The 19,043-nt window shown below is 42.3% G+C and overlaps 1 protein-coding gene across 3 annotated transcripts in view; it reads right to left on the bottom strand.

The window, feature by feature from the left end:
• The window catches only part of LOC5518663, a 35,144-nt gene that overhangs the window by 7,798 nt on the left and 8,303 nt on the right, over window positions 1-19,043 (bottom strand). For 2 of the 3 annotated variants that reach the window (XM_001638541.3, XM_048724600.1), the window contains exons 10-25: window positions 18,688-18,738; window positions 15,847-15,921; window positions 15,205-15,281; window positions 14,192-14,270; window positions 12,788-12,942; window positions 12,268-12,531; window positions 11,631-11,747; window positions 11,314-11,386; window positions 10,839-11,057; window positions 9,695-9,906; window positions 8,957-9,220; window positions 8,219-8,435; window positions 2,045-2,178; window positions 1,569-1,638; window positions 892-1,042; window positions 250-446 (exon numbers count right to left, since the gene is read on the bottom strand). In XM_001638541.3, coding sequence (XP_001638591.3) covers window positions 250-446; window positions 892-1,042; window positions 1,569-1,638; window positions 2,045-2,178; window positions 8,219-8,435; window positions 8,957-9,220; window positions 9,695-9,906; window positions 10,839-11,057; window positions 11,314-11,386; window positions 11,631-11,747; window positions 12,268-12,531; window positions 12,788-12,942; window positions 14,192-14,270; window positions 15,205-15,281; window positions 15,847-15,921; window positions 18,688-18,738 — 2,355 coding nt within the window. The remainder of the gene's footprint in view (window positions 1-249; window positions 447-891; window positions 1,043-1,568; window positions 1,639-2,044; window positions 2,179-8,218; window positions 8,436-8,956; window positions 9,221-9,694; window positions 9,907-10,838; window positions 11,058-11,313; window positions 11,387-11,630; window positions 11,748-12,267; window positions 12,532-12,787; window positions 12,943-14,191; window positions 14,271-15,204; window positions 15,282-15,846; window positions 15,922-18,687; window positions 18,739-19,043) is intronic. The other variant, XM_048724599.1, reaches the window with a different exon arrangement.

The raw sequence follows: 19,043 nt of genomic DNA, 5'->3' as shown, positions 1-19,043 counted from the left end.
AAGACCCGTACAAACAGCGCCAACATGATGTTCAGACAAAAAAGTAGGGCCAAAAAAAAATCTTGAGAATTTAGAAAACAAGACCTAAGAGATGAAACTTCAGCATTTATGTTGCGAAGAAGTTTAAAAATGTTCGGAGAAGAAACTTTGAGGGCAAGAAGTGCGCGTGGTGGAGCATATAAACCAAAGTGATCTATCTTCTGCTTCAGTCATCGGCATTCATTAGTCTTAAAAGTTATCTATTCTCACCTTTTTGACATTTTCCTTGCTCCCAGTCCCCTCAGAACCAAGCGAGGTTGCGCTGGCGTTGACGCTAAGTGGGATGTCGGCGCCTACTGACGTTGCTATGGCGACGCCACCTACAATCATCGTCTCGGAGACGGACTTGCGCATGGTGGCTTTCTTTTCCGGGTCCCTGGTTGCTTTCTCGGGGAAGTTCTGGAATGCTGCAGAAAAAGCAAAAGGCGGTGTTTATCTTGGATGACATACGTTCATTTGCACTTGGAAAACAGCCATAAGTAGGAATACAGGTTGCCCTGGCTTTACTGCCATTAGTATGTGTTGGTTTGTCGTTATTCAAGAAGACCAATGTAAAGATTTGTATGGCCAATCTCTCCTTGCAATACCTGTGGAAATGTAGCCACCTCCCTTCCCCCTCACAAGCCCAACCCGTATGATATGGCAATCGTTGAACCCTTACACAACCATTTCATATTGCTTTTTATGTTCCCATACACATCCCGCCCCTACCTATGATCCCCTACCCAGGCAGCACCTATCTATGATTCCCTATCCAACCCACCCCTGGACCAACCCTTATCTTTGATCCCCCACACACCCCTACTCACCCCACCTCTATGCATGACTCCGTACCCACCCCGATTCTAATACCTGTTGTATTACGCATGGGCAGCTTCTCAGCCTGTTCCACCTCGCTATCTGTGACGTCACTTTCTGATTCCTCTTCGCTGTCGGCGTCATCATCAATTGGCACAGACGCCATGATGCCTTCTTTCAACTCATTTTTCAGCCAGGTGGGAACCTGCGTGCAGTAAGGAGCAATGTACAGTGTCAAAATGATCCCCCTGAGGGTGATATCGGGGTGGTGTATGAGATTAAATACGATTCGCCGAAGGGGTGCTCTATGGGTGGTGAAGGGCGCCGTTTGACCAGCGTAAGAGGTGATATCTACAGTGTCAATTTGACCCCTGAAGGCTGCTATTGGATAAGTGTGAAATTGATCCCTAAGGGGTGCTATAGAGTAACCTGCAGTGTCAATTCGGCACAAGGGTGCTATGGGGTAAGCAAGCGTGTCAATTTGATTCTCTTAGGGGTGCTATGGGGTAAGCAAGCGTGTCAATTTGATTCCCTTAGGGGTGCTATGGGGGTAACCAAGCGTGTCAATTTGATCCCCTTAGGGGTGATATGGGGTAACCAAGCGTGTCAATTAGATTCCCTGAGGGATGCTATGGAGGTAACGAGAAGTGTCAATTTGATTTCATGATCGATGCTATGTGGTAACGAAAAGTGTCAATTTGAACCCTGCTAATAAAAGTGGATTTCCTTACCTCCCCTAAAGTGTCGAGTTCGGATGAGCTGGATCCAACAGAGGAGTCTAGCGGTACACCAGGCACTGAACTGCAGAACAGTTAAAATAAAGTAAACATTAGTCTACAGCAATAAATCGATAACGGAATACGAGGCATATCTCTTTGGATGCATTTGTGAATAAATTTCAAAATGTTTTATTTAAGTTCTAAAGCGCCACTTATCACTAGCAGTGATGTAGCTTCCATTAAGTCAGAAGCCCGACTTTTTTTTAAATGCAAATGAAAATAAAAATAAAAAATCGGTGGTGGGCTAATATCGGCCCAGGAACGGCCCTGTCTGGCTCCATGTTCGACTCTTGGTTTCGACTTGATTTTCTTTTTCCTTGTTCTCTGGGGTAAGAGCCTACTTGTCACAATACAGTGAAAGCATCACTGTCCTTGAGTATACGTGAATACACAAATGATATATGCATCACACACAACATGGACTTTACCTAGATACGCCCTCCAGATTCCTCTTGCTCGTTTTCTTGTCCTTTTTACTCAGTCGCTTTTTAGACCGCTTGCGAGGAGGCGGCGCCGTGGTCTCGATTTGGACGAACACGTTCTCGCCATAACCACTGATGTCCTGTAAGCAAAAAACACATTAGTTCAAAAGTACTGAAAGGGGTAGCGGCCACAGGGGGGAGGCAATAGAATAGAATGTTCAGTGAGTGTGAGTGGGGGAGGGGTGTTAGTTTATGTGTGAGTGGGGGAAGGCTGAGTTAGCTTGTGTGACAGAGAGGTGGTACGTGTATGAAAGGGGCGGTGTATGTGTTTGAGGAGGGGGTGGGTGGGTCAGTGTGAGTGAGGGGGGTGAGTGTGAAAGAGAGGGGGGATAGGTGTGTGAGTGGGTGAATGGGTAAGGGCTGAGAACGAGGAGCGATTTGTCGCTTTGCAACCATCGAATCCCTGCCAAAAAGTGGAAGGACTGACACCCCTCCTTGTCCCTTCACTTGATAATTGGTAAGAGGTTTCCCAAGCATACCTGATCACAGACCACGCCGGGCACAAAGTGTCCTAAAATCGGCAATGTTCGCCTGTACTTTTGATCAGTGGATGCACGCGTGAGTCTGGCGGGGTTTTCAAAATGGCGGCTCGCTACAGTCGTGAAGAAGTGCTCGCTCTTGTCCTTGATGACAGTGATCCTGAATATAACGAGGATTATGACAACCCTACGACAACGAAGACTGGCAAAAACTCTCGTCGGTTTTGCTTGTCCATTTTTTTTTATTTCCAAGGACAAGAAGGAAGAAGTTCTGCACTTTTTTTTCGATCCGTTTATTTAAGGTGTTTTGCGTTACTTTGTCCGGCTTCACATCAGAGAGGTGATTGGAATTTTTCAAACGCCAGCTTAAAGGAATGAAGACCGGGCATATGGTGTCCCTTTTTGTCTCCGAAAACAAGGAGCTGAGACTAGCGTACAATACACGCCGATCGCAGGTTGTTCTTTCTTTTTATTATGGATAATGGAACACTTGTGGAATTCCACAACACAAAAACTGACATTCTCGTTTTTACTGTTTTCTAACCTCTTTCCAATGAACACTTCTATTAAAGGAACACCTCTATTCAAATGACACCTCTATTCAAGGGACACCTCTATTAAAAGGACACCTCTATTCAAGGGACACCTCTATACAAGGGACACCTCTATTCAAGAGACACCTCTATACAAGGAACACCTCTATTCAAATGACACCTCTATTCAAGGGACACCTCTATTCAAGGGAAACCTCTATTCAAAGGAAACCTCTATTCAAGGGACACCTCTATTCAAGGGACACCTCTATTCAAGGGACACCTCTATTCAAAGGAAACCTCTATTCAAGGGACACCTCTATTCAAGGAACACCTCTATACAAGGAACACCTCTATTCAAGGGACACCTCTATTCAAGAGACACCTCTATTCAAAGTAAACCTCTATACAATTGACACCTCTATTCAAAGAATACATCTATTCAATGGCATATCTCTCCTTAACTCAAGGAATACTTTAGTTTTATGGACAACTTTATTCAATGAACATCTCTATTCAAGTTACACCTCTATTCGAAGGGCACCTCTATCCAGGCAGACAATGCATTATTTTTAGTAAGATGAGATTCCTGACGAAAAATAGATATTGAATTCAGTGCTTTTCTGCAGTCTCTGTTGTCGTATGGTTGTCATGATCCTCATTATATTCAGGATCACTGTCTATACAAGGGACCCTCTATTCAAGGGACACCTTTATGAAATTGACACCTCTATTCAAAGAATACTTCTATTCAACGGCATTATCTCTCCTTAACTCAAGATAGAACCTCTATGATATTCAAAGAACACTTTTGTTTTATGGACAACTTTATTCAATGGACATCTCTATTCAAGGGACACTTCTATTCAAAGGGCACCTCTATTTTATGGACATTCTATTCTAGTGACACCTCTACCAACAAGAGACACCTCTATTCAAGGGACAACTCTAGTGAGGGACTCCTACTTTAAGTATATCTATATTAATAGAAAATATCTGGCAGGAGTATGAAATTGCAAGATTTATTTCAGAAATAGAGGTTACAAAATATGTAACAATTCAATAAATATTGTAAATATATATATATATATATATATATATATATATATATATATATATATATATATATATATATATATATATATATATATATATATATATATATATATTTATAAATTGATATGATAATCTTATATTATTTATTATCTTATGAATAAAGTATTTATTAAATGGTCTCTATTACCATAAAAGGCACGAGCACTTCTAAAATTGAAGTAAGATTATATAAATATTTTTCAAATAAATTTTTACTTTTTTGCTAAATCCTTAATTGCTTTAAGCAATGAATGTCAAAAAACTGTTGTGTGACAGAATAAATATTGGCAAGAATTAATAGTTATGGATATATCAAAATATATATAAATATATCAGCATTACAGTATTATGCCTCAGAATTCAAATATTACATAACTATTATTTTCAGATAGTATAGATCACTTTGTACAGTATATACAAAAATTTGCAACATTTTGTTGCATAGGATTTTGAAAACCTCAATAAAGAATAATTTACCAATATATTAACCCATTGACTCCTGGCTTTTTTGGAGCTGAATTTACCAAAAACAGACTGAAAACAGATACCTCCCCCCCTATTCTGAGTTTTATACAGCCCGTCAAAGTCAAACACAGCTGCACCTAGTCAGCGGTATCCAAGCTTTCCAGCAGTGCTTTGCGGTCCCCACTTTTAATCCCTCGTCGATGTGCTGAAGCCAGCACAAGTTGATGGTTGCTTGTATTTTTCATCAAAAATACAGCTATGAGCATATTAGGAGAGTGTCTCAGGACATCATGAAGTCTTTTGGGGCATAATTGAGTGCCTTGCTTATGGATATTTGCAAGCAAAGGTGGATTCATGATGATTTTTTCTTGTTTGGCTTTGCCCGGATGAGAAAATAATTTTCTAATGAATCACCACAGCTCTCCTAAATGGTGTCTTTTCTGAAACCAAATTGATTGCAAAATTGTTTACACTGCTATTCTGGGTCTGTATGACCTGGAATTGATTCGTTTGGCTTCGGGGTGAAAAGACTTATAAAAACCATCTGACTTTGGGGAGAGGAGTGTTGACTGGCCCTCCCCTCGTGAATTTTCCCCTGTATCTCCCAGAATGCTTTGCAATACGTAAACATATTTTCGTGGTTGTACAATCCTTCAAGGAATGGGCATTGTGTTTTGAGGCCAAGGAAATGTACCTGGAGGATCAGAATAAAGGTATCTATTTGTGTCTTGAGCTGTGTTTGCTGATCTCTCTCCCTTGTGTGGTATTTTGAGCGTTTTATTGAGAGGGGTGATTCTGCTTTTCTCTCCTTGTTCGATTTGAGATTTGTCAAAGAACCTGTGCTATTATTTGGCTTAAGAGTAGATGCCAGCACCTTGGTTGGATGCATATCTGCAAGACCATTTATCCCTTAGACTGATGCCTGAGTATCTTCATCTTGTTGTGTTTATTTTGAATTTATGAATTTTTTGGGTTGTGGGTACTTCCCAAAGCCGGTACAGGCCGGTTCAGGGGTCAATGTGTTAAAGTATTTTAATTTTAGTACCATAGACGAATGTTGTTTATTTCTTCCCTGATTCTAGTATATACATAACATATTTACTAAGGGATATACAATTCCAGTTTCCTTACATTTCTTATGAACCTGCATTAGGTAGCCACTTTATTTTATGCTGAAAGCAGATCAATCACACTTTTTATGTAAGAACACAATACAGTAAATGCTCTGCCAACATGCACTCTTGTGAGTAAACAGCTTTACTTCCAAACAACTTTTCTAAACCCAGATTTTGCATCATTGAAATACTGTGTTCAAGTTTATCATAAACCTCACTGCATCACAATAACAATGTTCTTATTCATAAAAAAAGAGTTGCTGATGATTTGAAATAATATATTGATCAAATGTATTCCAAAATTAACATACAAATATGTATTTTTTTTTATTTGCTGTAATTTGTAATTGTATAACATAAGAGATCTGCATTTAGCATTTGTAAAGATAATGGGATAAGTAGAAAGTATACCAACTCTGTCTTAGGCTGCCATAAGATAATTTACAAAAAAAGTTCAATAAAGATAATAGAAAATCAAACATTTTATTTTAAAAAAATATTTCATCACCTATCAAAGTCTATCATTCATAAAAAAAGCATTTAACCATTGGATGCTTACAAATAGATTCTTTTTTTTCTATCAAATTAGCCTCTTACATCTTTTAACAAACCTTTTTAAGGAGACAATCCACCTCAGAGTACATCAAACATGCTATTTTTTACAGGATTACATACCTTTATTATTTGACTCTTAGAGCCATGGCAATCAGCCACCAAGAAATGTTTGGATGCAACATTTATATCTTGTACACAAAGTGTGTGTACATCAAACATGTTCTGGATGTATGTCAAGGCAAGATAAAAAACAACAGAGAAATAATGGAAACATGTAAACGTTAGTAGCGTAACCCTAAGTGACAGCACTTTGGGTGTAGTCAACAGTAATTCTTACCCCTAAGATATTTTAAAGCTTGCACACCACTATAGCATCACTATAGCAGGTAGCATGTTCCCTCCCTCAGTGAAGCATGTCGGATTCTTCCTCCTCATAGACACTGCATTTCCATTTAAAAACCCCTTCTGACTGCCTCCTTCCTGACTGTTACCTTCCATACGACTGTCTGAATCTACCTACCTATTTTTAACTGCTATGCAGAGTAAGGTTATTGATTACATTTAAATATAGCCTGATAATATAATAACCTAATTACTGCTATCTATTTTCTATTGAGGATATCACTTATCTGAAGAGAATATCCATGTAGCCATCAAATATGAAACAAACAAACAAAGATAATAATTAGACCAACATGAAACTACAAGTCATCTGTTTGGAAGAACTCAGAATTTAGAATCCAATTAAGTACTAAGTCTTACTTAACTATTTTGATTTGACTAAGTTTTCTGATGTAACTTAAATGATTATCATATTTGGTTTCACTTGAGTTTCGTTAAGAACAAGTTTATCCAAGAATACAATAAACTGAAGCGCTGTTGAAACTGAAAATACTTTCACAACAAAGAATAATTATTGTTTATAAGCTACCATAGCAACGCGCGCGCCGGGTTTTTTTAGTTCTATTCCATGTGTTATTTCTTTGACGAAACGATCTTTCGATCTAAAAGAACCAACAATTTGACTATAATTTATAACTCAATAAATCACCCCTCTCAAATAACACGATAGCGTAAAATAATGCGCAAGTCTGGCTAAAACAAATATGTCCTTTCCTTTCGATTCCTTTTCTATAAGCACTGCATTTCTACAAAATGAGCATTATATGTAAACACATTCTATTTGGTTCTTTATAAATACCTTTCTGCTAAGCCTTCTCAGCTTTTCTCGCTTCGCTTTCAAGTTTCTTCTCAGCGATGCTTTGCTAAAAGGAAGAAAACTCATCCTCCAGGTCCTGCAGTTCTCACGAAGAGTCCATCACATTCTGTCACTTTAATTTAGCCTCTCGCATTTACTCTCCGAGACTAAACCTCTTTGGCATATTTACAATTAAACTTGAAAATTAGAGTGAGGTTTCAAAAATAATCGCGCGAGAACAGAGGAGAAATATACAAAACAAAAATCATAGCGAAGACATTCAGGGATTCAAGAATCGGACTACCCTGCTGATTTTCAATAAATTCTTTCGACGTAAAAATAAAATCGGGACTCAAAATAACTGCATTCAAGACATTTTGGGAAAAGTCGCGGAAAGACCGTATCCCTTTGAAGAATAGGCGCAGGAAACACGCGAAATTCTGGCCGTGTTTGATACCAAATCAAACCTTGTTCTTCCGTCTGTGCCTTACCGCCATCCGATCTTATTTTCCGAAGCTAGCGAAAATCCTACGAGCTTTAGAACATAGGGCCCGAGCAGATTCGTAAATTCGGCACCAGTCCTCTGAAAACGTGCCCCGTCCAAGATGGCGATTTGACACGGAAAACCCTGCCGCTTTTGGAGTGTTTTGTGCCCGGCGTGGACAATGCGTGCCTCTTACCTGTAAGAACACCGGGAACTCGCTCTCCGTCTCGTCGATCCCGCTGATGGCGTCCCAATGGAAGAGCGCGATGGGGGTGGTCACAGGCTCGTTATCGTGCATCTTGAGCGAGCCCATACCCACGTGTCCGTTTAGCCGCACCTTGCGCGACGACATCCGGATGTAATTCTTTGAGATGTCCTTAGACTCGCTCTTGTCGGCATCTGACAGGTTACTACTAGAGCAAGAACGAAGTTTAGAGTGAAGCTTGACCTTCAACACCACAACCATTGACACATCCGTTATCATTATCGTCAGTTTATCGCCACCGTCACCACATCGTCTCACCTTTCTCCTACCACCGTCACCACATCGCCTCACCTTTCTCCTACTGCCGTCACCACACCGCCTCACCTTTCTCCCTAACCCTCACCACACACCCTCACCTTTCTCCAGCCACCTTCACCACACCCTCACCTTTCTTTTGTCACTGTCACCACATAGCTCCACCTTTCTCCTTCCACCCTCACCTTTCTCCAGCCACCTTCACCACACCCTCACCTTTCTCCTCCCACCCTCACCACACACCCTTACCTTTCCCCTCCCACCCTCACCACACACCCTTACCTTTCTCCTACCACCGTCACCACATCGCCTCACCTTTCTCCTACCACCGTCACCACATCGCCTCACCTTTCTCCTACTACCGTCACCACATCGCCTCACCTTTCTTCTGCCACCCTCATCACATCGCCTCACCTTTCTCCTGCCAGCATGGCCTGCTCAAACACGCTGGAGCAGCTTCCCATAACGTCCATCTGGCTGCTGCTCCCTCCCTCCTGCACGGCATCCTTGCGCTTCTTGTACGACGCGGGCATGGCTAGCCCTTCCTGCATACCATCCTTGCGGCTTCTTGACCCGTTACTCTCACCCTTGCCCTGGCTCTGCTCCAGGATTCCTTCTCGTCGTTTCTTGGCGTCCTTGAAGGACTGGCTGTTGGCGAGACCGTCACCGCTTCTACTCCTGGTAATGAGATATTTTCATCCATCAGAACAAGAGCTATGGGTTGACTATGCGAGTTTGCCAATGATTTTGATTTCCAAAGCAATGAGGTTGGGTTACGCGGATGAATATGCTGTTCATGATGTCCCAGTTTACTATGTATATAGTAAACTGTGTATGAGTATGATTTGTTTAAGTAGACGAAGCTGAATAAACAGAAAAATAGATATAAACCACATTCATCTTGACTTCGGATATTTATCATAATTTGAAATCGGTACATGGAATCCTAATTTTGGGACTGGAATTGTAGGCTATTCCCCTCTTTATCCCTATAAGCAGTCTAGAATATTCCCACTACGATGCCCATAAAACCACTAGCGTTGCGGAAGAGAAATTTAAATCACTAGCTAGCGTTGCTGAAGAGAAATCTAAACCTCTTCCACTATAGATACCCATAATGCTTCTAGCGTTGCGCTTATGTTAAATTCTTACCCTGACGAGCAGTCTAAACTATCCCCACTACAGATACTCATACTGCCACTAGCGTTGCGCTTGTGTCTTTTAGTGACGGATGAAGTCTCAGAATCCGTCTTTTCTCCGTTGTCACTTTGCTTGCGAGGACGCCGGACAGGCCTCGAGCCCCAGAAGTACAATGTGTTGTCATTGGTGCCGGCGACAGTGAACCCATAGCCACAAAACACCATCTGCAAAGGTCAGGCACAAGAAAGTGAACCCATAGCCACAAAACACCATCTGCAAATGTCAGACACAAGACAGTGAACCCATAGCCACAAAACACCATCTGCAAATGTCAGACACAAGACAGTGAACCCATAGCCACAAAACACCATCTGCAAATGTCAGACACACGACAGTGAACCCATAGCCACAAAACACCATCTGCAAATGTCAGACACAAGACAGTGAACCCATAGCCACAAAACACCATCTGCAAATGTCAGACACACGACAGTGAACCCATAGCCACAAAACACCATCTGCAAATGTCAGACACAAGATAGTGAACCCATAGCCACAAAACACCATCTGCATATGTCAGACAAGACAGTGAACCCATAGCCACATAACACCATCGGCAAATGTCAGACAAGACAGTGAACCCATAGCCACAAAACACCATCTGCAAATGTCAGACAAAACAGTGAACCAATGGCCACAAAACACCATCTGCACATGCTATCTGCAAATATCAGACAAGAGGTAAATCGTGCGTAGAAGGGGATCAAGTACGTGCTTAACGTAGCCCAGTAGACTTGTGACAACTTAAGAATATAGAAGTAATTGAATGATCTGAGTAAAATAAGAGGTCAGAACAGCTTCTTCAAGACGACCTGTGAAAGCGCGTGAAAGACAGTGAAACATAGCCACAAAACACCACCTTTTGCCTTCCAGTAAAAGGAAGTAATTGAATGATCTGAGTAAAAAAAGAGGTCAGAACAGCTTCTTCAAGACAACCTGTGAAAGCGCGATAACTTAATGCATGATTGCCGCTGCCTGATGTGTGTTTAGTGACTTGTGAACTGATGTGTTTTTCTGCAAGTAGGGTGTGATTGTTAATCTTGACCCAATGCTCCACGCGTGATCGTTGAGTGATCTGATATGGCATGCCGTGTACCGTCACTGTCTGGTCCTCTAACTGCTTGACACTGGCAGGCGCATCCCGGGGCTTGGTGTTACCGCTGCCCAGTTGACCGTCTTGATTGCTACCAAAGGTGTGCACATGACCAGGCTCTACCAACACTGCACTGTGGGTCGGCCCCAGGGCCATGTCTACCACACGGTAACGGGACAGGGCCTTGACTGCGGTCGGTGTAGTCGTCACTTTGACTGGGTCCTGGGAACGAACAAAGACGTGAACAAAAGTGCTACACGGATCGATAGAATACAGTTGGGATTGAGTAAAACTTTGTGAGGCTTACATATGGTATGTGACAAGAAATGACAGCATTGTACAGAAGAGCGTAAAACATTTGAATGGAAATGTGCACAATTATTGACTTGAGCTATTAATTCTTCTTAATTGATTTGGCAAGAAATAACAACAGCTTGTAAAAATTGCTTATTGAAATGTGCTAATAAACTAGCCTTACCTTGTTGAGCAAGTTCTTCATCTGCATCAAGAATCCCTGGCGGTTGTTCAACCCGAGCTTGTTGTTCGCGTTGCTGAAACACAAGTCACATGTCAGATCACAAGACTCAAGAAAAAAATCACATTAAAAGAATCACATGACACAAGCCAAATGACATGACACAAGTCACATGACAAATCTCATTTCACATGACACCTCTCATGTCACATGACACAGGCACAGCTGCAAAGATTGATGTCGTCCAGGACCTTATAACGTGACATGTCGTATCATTCCTTTGAACGCATTACGGTTTTACAGTGCGCAAGTCTTCTCACCTCCCGCACGCGAGTAGCGCGCCCGTGTCGGTCAGGAACATGGTCCCGTCCAGACCACACCTCACATCACGGATTGACACGTTAGCATCCTCCATGGTCACCTGGCACGGCACGCACCTGAAAGGAGCACGCCTTTTAATAAAAGCAAATCACACCATCCTTCAGATAAACATGACAAGAGGTGTTAAACCCTGGTAACAGGCCTTAATCATTGTGATGTCTCGCAAAACAGTATGCCACACTTGGCGATCGGCCATGGCAGCCTTAGCTGCCAACAAGCCTTAGCATAACAAACATATACAAATAGTATATGCTGCATTCACACCAAAACCATGTATAGTTAAGGTTTTTCTTTCCCTGATAACTTGCCAAGTTTCTCATTGTGTTGAATTCTTACTAGCTAAATGATCACTTAGTAACATGTACATCACAGTATATTCAGTTTTGTTTTTGGTTCTGTCTACTTTTGGGAGATTGAGATTAAGATTGAGATTTTATTAAACCAGTTTAATAAAACCACCTTAAAATTGGTTTAAGTGCTGGTGGGAATGCGGCAATAGACAAATATCGGTCATTGGATAGCAGGAAACATTGCGTGAAGTCACGTGATGGTCACGTGGCAAAAACAAGGACTTACTGGTCATCCTCATTGCCGAGTCCTAGTCTCCCGTCCGCGCCTTTGCCCCAAGTGAACACCAGTCCCTCGCTACACACCACGGCCACGTGATGCGGCCCACAAGACACCGCGGTCACGTCCACACTCAGTAGTCCCTCGATCAGCTTTGGCCGTGGAGTACTGGACCAGTCTCCGTGTCCAAGGCAACCTGTATCACTCGAGCCGCACGTCATCACTATGCCGTTATCCGTGACGAACACGCTGTACTTGTCGCCACAACAAGCCCTTAGGGGGAGACAAGGGGATACCGAAATTTTACAAACATTCATCAAATCGAATGGACAAAGAAAAACAAAACAAAACATCATTGCACTAATCAATGTCTCTAAAGCGAGGTACGTATCGGATAACAGCAGCTGGTACAACCTGGTGCCAAACGCCCCCTCCCCTCATTTCCGCTAAGGATCCGTGGTTTCCATGGCTACCTCGTTGTACCCCCCTCTCAGTCTTCCATTCTCACATGCTATTACCACGTGGTTACCTCGTGATGGCCTTGCCCTTGAGCGTGTCGACGAGGGTAGGTTTGTCCCGGTTGACCAAGTCCCCCTGGCCGAGCTGACCGCGGCTGTTGTCTCCCCAGGTATATGCAGCGCGCTCTAGCGTAACCACGGCAACGTGCGACTGGCCCACCGATACCTACAAGTAGGCATCATGAAAGATTAGATATCACAAGACCGTGTGTACGTCCGTGTAGCCTTTTTCGCATGCTCACGGGTCACACAAGCTCGTGAATCACTCTCGCAAGCTAATAGGTCAAACAATCACAGATCACCCTACGCTCACGTGTCAAATACTAACAGGTCACACGCCTACATGTCACACGCTCACAGGGTTACACGCTCACAGGGTCACACGCTCACAGGGTCACACGCTCACAGGGTTACACGCTCACAGGGTCACACGTTCACGGGTCACTCTTGCATGCTAGTGTGTCAAACACTCACAGGTCACGCGCTCGCGCATCTAACGCTGACGGGTCACATATAGACAGTTCACACGCTCGAAGCTCATTCTCACACGTATACTTGTCACACCCTGACAAGGTTACTCGCTCACGCGTCACATGCTCGACGATCACACACGGATCGCACACTTACAGGTCACACACTCACGGGTCATTCTCACACGCTCACGCGTCGCACACTCACGGGTCACTTACCTCTCTAAGCTGCGCATGCACGGGTCACACACACTCACAGGTAACACGCTTACTTACCACACGCTCACAGGGTCACACGCTCACGGGTCACACGCTCATGGGTCATTCTCTAACGCTCACAGGGTTACATGCTCACAGGTGATTCTCACACGCTCATAGGGTCACACGCTCACGGGTCATTCTCACACGCTCACAGGGTAACATGCTCACGGGTCATTCTCACACGCTCACAGGGTTACATGCTCACGGGACATTCTCACACGCTCACAGGGTTACATGCTCACGGGTCATTCTCACACTCTCACAGGGTAACATGCTCACGGGTCATTCTCACACTCTCACAGGGTTACATGCTCACGGGTCATTCTCACACGCTCACAGGGTTACATGCTCACGGGTCATTCTCACACGCTCACAGGGTTACATGCTCACGGGTAATTCTCACACGCTCACCGGGTTACATGCTCACGGGTCATTCTCACACGCTCACAGGGTTACATGCTCATGGGTCATTCTCACATGCTCACAGGGTTACATGCTCACAGGTCATTCTCACACGCTCACAGGGTTACGTGCTCACGGGTCATTCTCACACGCTCACAGGGTTACATGCTCACGGGTCATTCTCACACGCTCACATGATTACATGCTCACGGGTCACACGTTCACAAGGTCACAAGCTCATGTGACACATGCTCACGCGTAACACACTCACGGGTCACTTACCTCTCCAAGCTGCGCACGCACGGGTGTCTCTATGGGAAACATGCTGACGGTCGCCATATCGAGGTAGAAAAACAAAGACCTGAAGGTTGAACATGACACTCAGAACAGAACAAGAAACCTGTAAATCGAGGTAGCGCAATAACGACGTGCGGGTGTAACAGGATTACAACAAAAGATCTTGAGGAAACCTGTGACCTTGGGCACATTAAAAAATGTATGTAGCTTTGAATTACTTTCCACCTCTTAGGACGTTTAGCAGTCTGTGGATTATCACTAACTATGGACCTCTATTGACCATCACTGTCCATCGACCTCTATTGACCATCGCTGACCATGGTTTTCTATTGACCATTGCTGACCATGGACCTCTATTGACTATCACTGACCATGGACCTCTATTGACCATCATTGACAAATCGACCTCTATTGACCATCATTGACAAATCGACCTCTATTGACCATCATTGACAAATCGACCTCTATTGACCATCACTGACCATCGACCTGTATTGACTATCACTGACCATGGACCTCTATTGACCATCATTGACAAATCGACCTCTATTGACCATCATTGACAAATCGACCTCTATTGTCCATCACTGACCATCGACCTGTATTGACTATCACTGACCATCGACCTCTATTGACCATCATTGACAAATCGACCTCTATTGTCCATCACTGACCATCGACCTGTATTGACCATCACTGACCATCAACCTCTATTGACCATCACTGACCATGGACCTCTATTGACCATTATTGACCATGTTCCTCTATTGACCATCACTGACCATCGACCTCTATTGACCATCACTGACCATCAACCTCTATTGACCATCACTGACCATCGACCTCTATTGACAATCACTGACCATCAACCTCTATTGACCATCACTGACCATCGACCTCTATTGACCATCACTGACAATCGACCTCTATTGACCATCGCTGACAATCGATCTTTAATGACCATCGCTGACCATCGACCTCTATTGACCATCACTGACCGTGTCTTCTTGTGTCGGTTGTGATCCACTGAACTGCTGAGCTCGTCTTCCGTGATGTCCTCATAGCGCTCCAAGAGCTGAGAATCACCATCGCACATCAACAAACAGGGGTACAAAGCATTCAAGTAGTAATAATAATAATGATAACAATAATAATAATATTAATAAAAATGATAATTATAATAATAGAATTATTATATAATTATAATTAATATGAAATTAATAAAATATTGATAACAATATCAATTATTATGCTAATAATAATTCAAGTAGTCATATCGAACCAGAATAATGAATAAATTTGAAACACTAAACACTGGTATTCTCGTTCCGATGAACTTTTAAAATATTTTCGCTCTAAAGAAGTCTTACAGCGCGATAGTAAAACAATGGTAATGTGTAAGAAACATTGGTTTCGACCAACCATACTGGAGATATTGGATTAGTCAACAAGTCTTTACAAGTTTCGTTGACTAAATTATAGCTTGCGATTTGTCAGAAGACAATAAACTTTCTACACATATCTTTTGGCGTTTTACTGTAATATACTGTAATACGAAAACTTGAAAGAGAAAACAAAACAGTGTATGGTGTTTAGTATGCGATAAAAAGCCATACAAAAGCACGTCCACGCCATGTTACCTTTGGCACTCTCTCATGCAGGAGCTCACTCACTGAGGGTCTTTTCTCAGGATCATTTTGTAAAATGTCCCTTACCTGAAAACACACAAAAAATACCCTCACAAAACGCGATCCATACAAGGAGATGGGAGGCTGTTAGAGGGGAAGCAAAGGAAATAAGTGGGAATTTAAAATGCGGGAGGAGAAACAAAAGATAGCGGAATTTCAGGCTAGAATCTAAAAATGAGGAAACAACTAAAAAAAACCACCAGAGTTAATACTAACAAAAATAGTTTTAAATGGAATATTATCTTTTTCTGAGGAGCAATTACAAAGCACTGTACACGAATTTGGACCAGTCCCAGCTTGATAAGGAAAGGTGGTGCGCCTCCATGTCGCGTTTTACTTAACAACTCGCCACAAGCGAAGAGAAAGAGTTGGCCCAAATAATCCCACACGAATCCCACACGAACCACGCACGAAGCCCACACGAACCCTACACGAACCTCATACGAACCCCACACGAACCTTTGCAACTAAAACTCAATGACTTTTTGAAAGAAAATGTTATTTCTGGTCCAGGTTAAAATTCGATTTCGAAAATCATATACGTTCGGCGAAGACTGAATCTGGCAGTTCCCGACATGAGCTCTACAAAAAAACACTAGCAAATTTTTCTTGATAAAAAACCCCTTGATATTACAACGAGAAGTTCTGTGCTAGATGATTTCAAGTAGAAATCGACACAGAAACCTTATTTGGCGTGAATAGCATTGGCACGTTACATGAAGATTTTTGCACAAGTTCAGTACACAGTACGATAGATCGGTTCTCACGGATGTACGCGCAAGCACAAAAGCAAGTCCAAACACAAGCGCAAGAAAATCATTCAGTTGCGTTCGTTTGCGCTTGCTCTTGCGCTTATGTTCAAGTGAGAATCGGACATTTGCATAAAAGTTTGTTTTTTCGATTGTGAAATGGACAAGAAATCATCTAAATGGAGCCGTTGGAGGTCTTACTTGTTGGTGTATAAGGTACAACTGCTCTAGCTGCCATCCGAATCTCTTCATCTACGGTCACATCGTGTAACGATACGCTGGACAAGAGACGAGAGAACGAGAGCTGATAACACACTCGAGCGGTGCACCATGAAACACGTCAAAATACAGGCCAGTAAATCCAGCAAACTGAACAAACTAGATAGCACAGTAAGAGACGAGCCAGTCCACAAGTATCCAGACCGATCGCGTAATGAGCGGTCGGTCAGCAAACAACACTTGTTTCGCTATGAACCCGTACAGTCTGTAATAATCGCCTCATGTCGGATCCGTACTATATTGGCTCGACTGCTGTTACGATGCCGATCACACCTCAAGGCAGTTTTGCCATTCTTTGCTCAGGTTTTACCCGGCGGACTGATCCATAAGACGCGATAAAGAGAACAAGTAAAATGTCTGGTTAAATTTAATTTAACCGGTCAAGATAAATATATAACGGCTGTGTGTTCAATACAAAATTAAAATTCTAAATAATGTAGTTAAAAAGATGAATGACCGGGTAGTTGTTGGTTCAAGGTGTACCTATTACAAGCTCGTTTTTGCTCTTGTTTTAGTAATGTGATCGCATGCACGAGAGAGTTAGCTGATGAAGTTTGAAGGTGGGTTAATCATCGCCTTTTCTTGTTTTGGACAAAAGCAGGTTTAAATCGCTTTGTGTAGTAGTTACGTGGAGGCGTGAGAGGCGTCTCGACAGGTGAATAGAAAGGTGCTAATTACTAATCGCTTATCCGCGCATTTCATTTGCGTACGATCAACGCGTCGATATATCCCATCTCCTATCTCCTTGTACGGTTTAAGATCGATTTTAGAGCAATATCGGAAAGCCCGAAAACCGCAAAAATCAAACAGAATTTCTTAATAAAACGATCCAGGTTTATTAAGTAGCATATGCTACCTATACAGTATTGTGGTTTGAACGTCTCATCTATCCGATGGAAATGAATAGAAAACAGCTAGCGTATTTTGTAAAAATTCCCTTAGAGCCCTTATTTCATATGAAGTTGATATTTTTTCACCTACTGTCGCATAAACCCGATGTCTTTTGTATATTATAAGCAGTTTATTACTGTAGCTGCAAATTAAGTGCAACTCAATGTGTGCCGTTATGCCAGAACGAGCTGACGTCGTGCCGAATAAAGATGGCCACTTCTCCGTTGGCTTTGCATCGCAGAATATTTTAACAACTTAAAACTTACTGATAAATCTAGCCTTTTCTTTATATAATTTCCTTTTTAAAGGAGTTGCCTCATGAGGTATGTATCCATTCCATTCTTCGCTTTACTCAGCAACTCTCCAAAAGAGATAGGGCGCGTTTTTTTACTCGTGATTCCGGAATGAGAATTATCATAATAGAAAAAGCGCGCGTTCGTTTATCCTGCGTTCCCATTCCGGAATGGAATGAAGGCCATTCCACCCATTCTTCTACCTGTAGCAGAATAACTCGAATGCCATTCTGAACATTCTCTATCAGCCATTCCCATTCCAGAATGTTATGAAAAAAAAAACGCGCCCATAGTTAGCAAAGAATACCACACGATACCCGTACGAATCTTACACGAAACCCGTACGAATCCCACACGAACCCAAACGCATCTAAGCAACTGAAACTCTTACTCTTTAAAGAATTTTGATCAATTATTCCTTTGTGAAGTTAAAAGCCACTACAGTTATTTTTACCAACATTTTGCTGCAAAAAGCTAAACCAAAAGGGAATTTCATGATTTTTTTTAATATAAAAGAGATTGTTTGTTATGCTAAATTGTTTCCGAGTTATATAGACTACTATTTAACATTTCCAACTCACCAAAGTCCTAAATTCTGCGCTGTAGTTCCCTCGAATAGGAGCAAACTGACCCTGAAAATAAACAATCAAACTGACACGACCAATCAGAACATAAACACACAAAATAACACGACACGACCAATCAGGACAAAACACACAAATAACACGACCAAACAATACAGACATACACATTACACGACCAAACAGTACAAACACACACATTACACGGCCAATCAGAACAGACATACACATTACACGGCCAATCAGAACAAGTACACAAAATAACACGACCAACCAGCACAAACAAATTACACAACCAATCAGTACAGACATATACATTACACGGCCAATCAGAACAAGTACACAAAATAACACGA

Source organism: Nematostella vectensis, chromosome 3 (genome assembly GCF_932526225.1).
Source record: "Nematostella vectensis chromosome 3, jaNemVect1.1, whole genome shotgun sequence".
Lineage (NCBI taxonomy): Eukaryota > Metazoa > Cnidaria > Anthozoa > Actiniaria > Edwardsiidae > Nematostella > Nematostella vectensis.
Note: the sequence above shows the minus strand (reverse complement) of the source record. Positions and strands in the feature narration are given on the sequence as shown.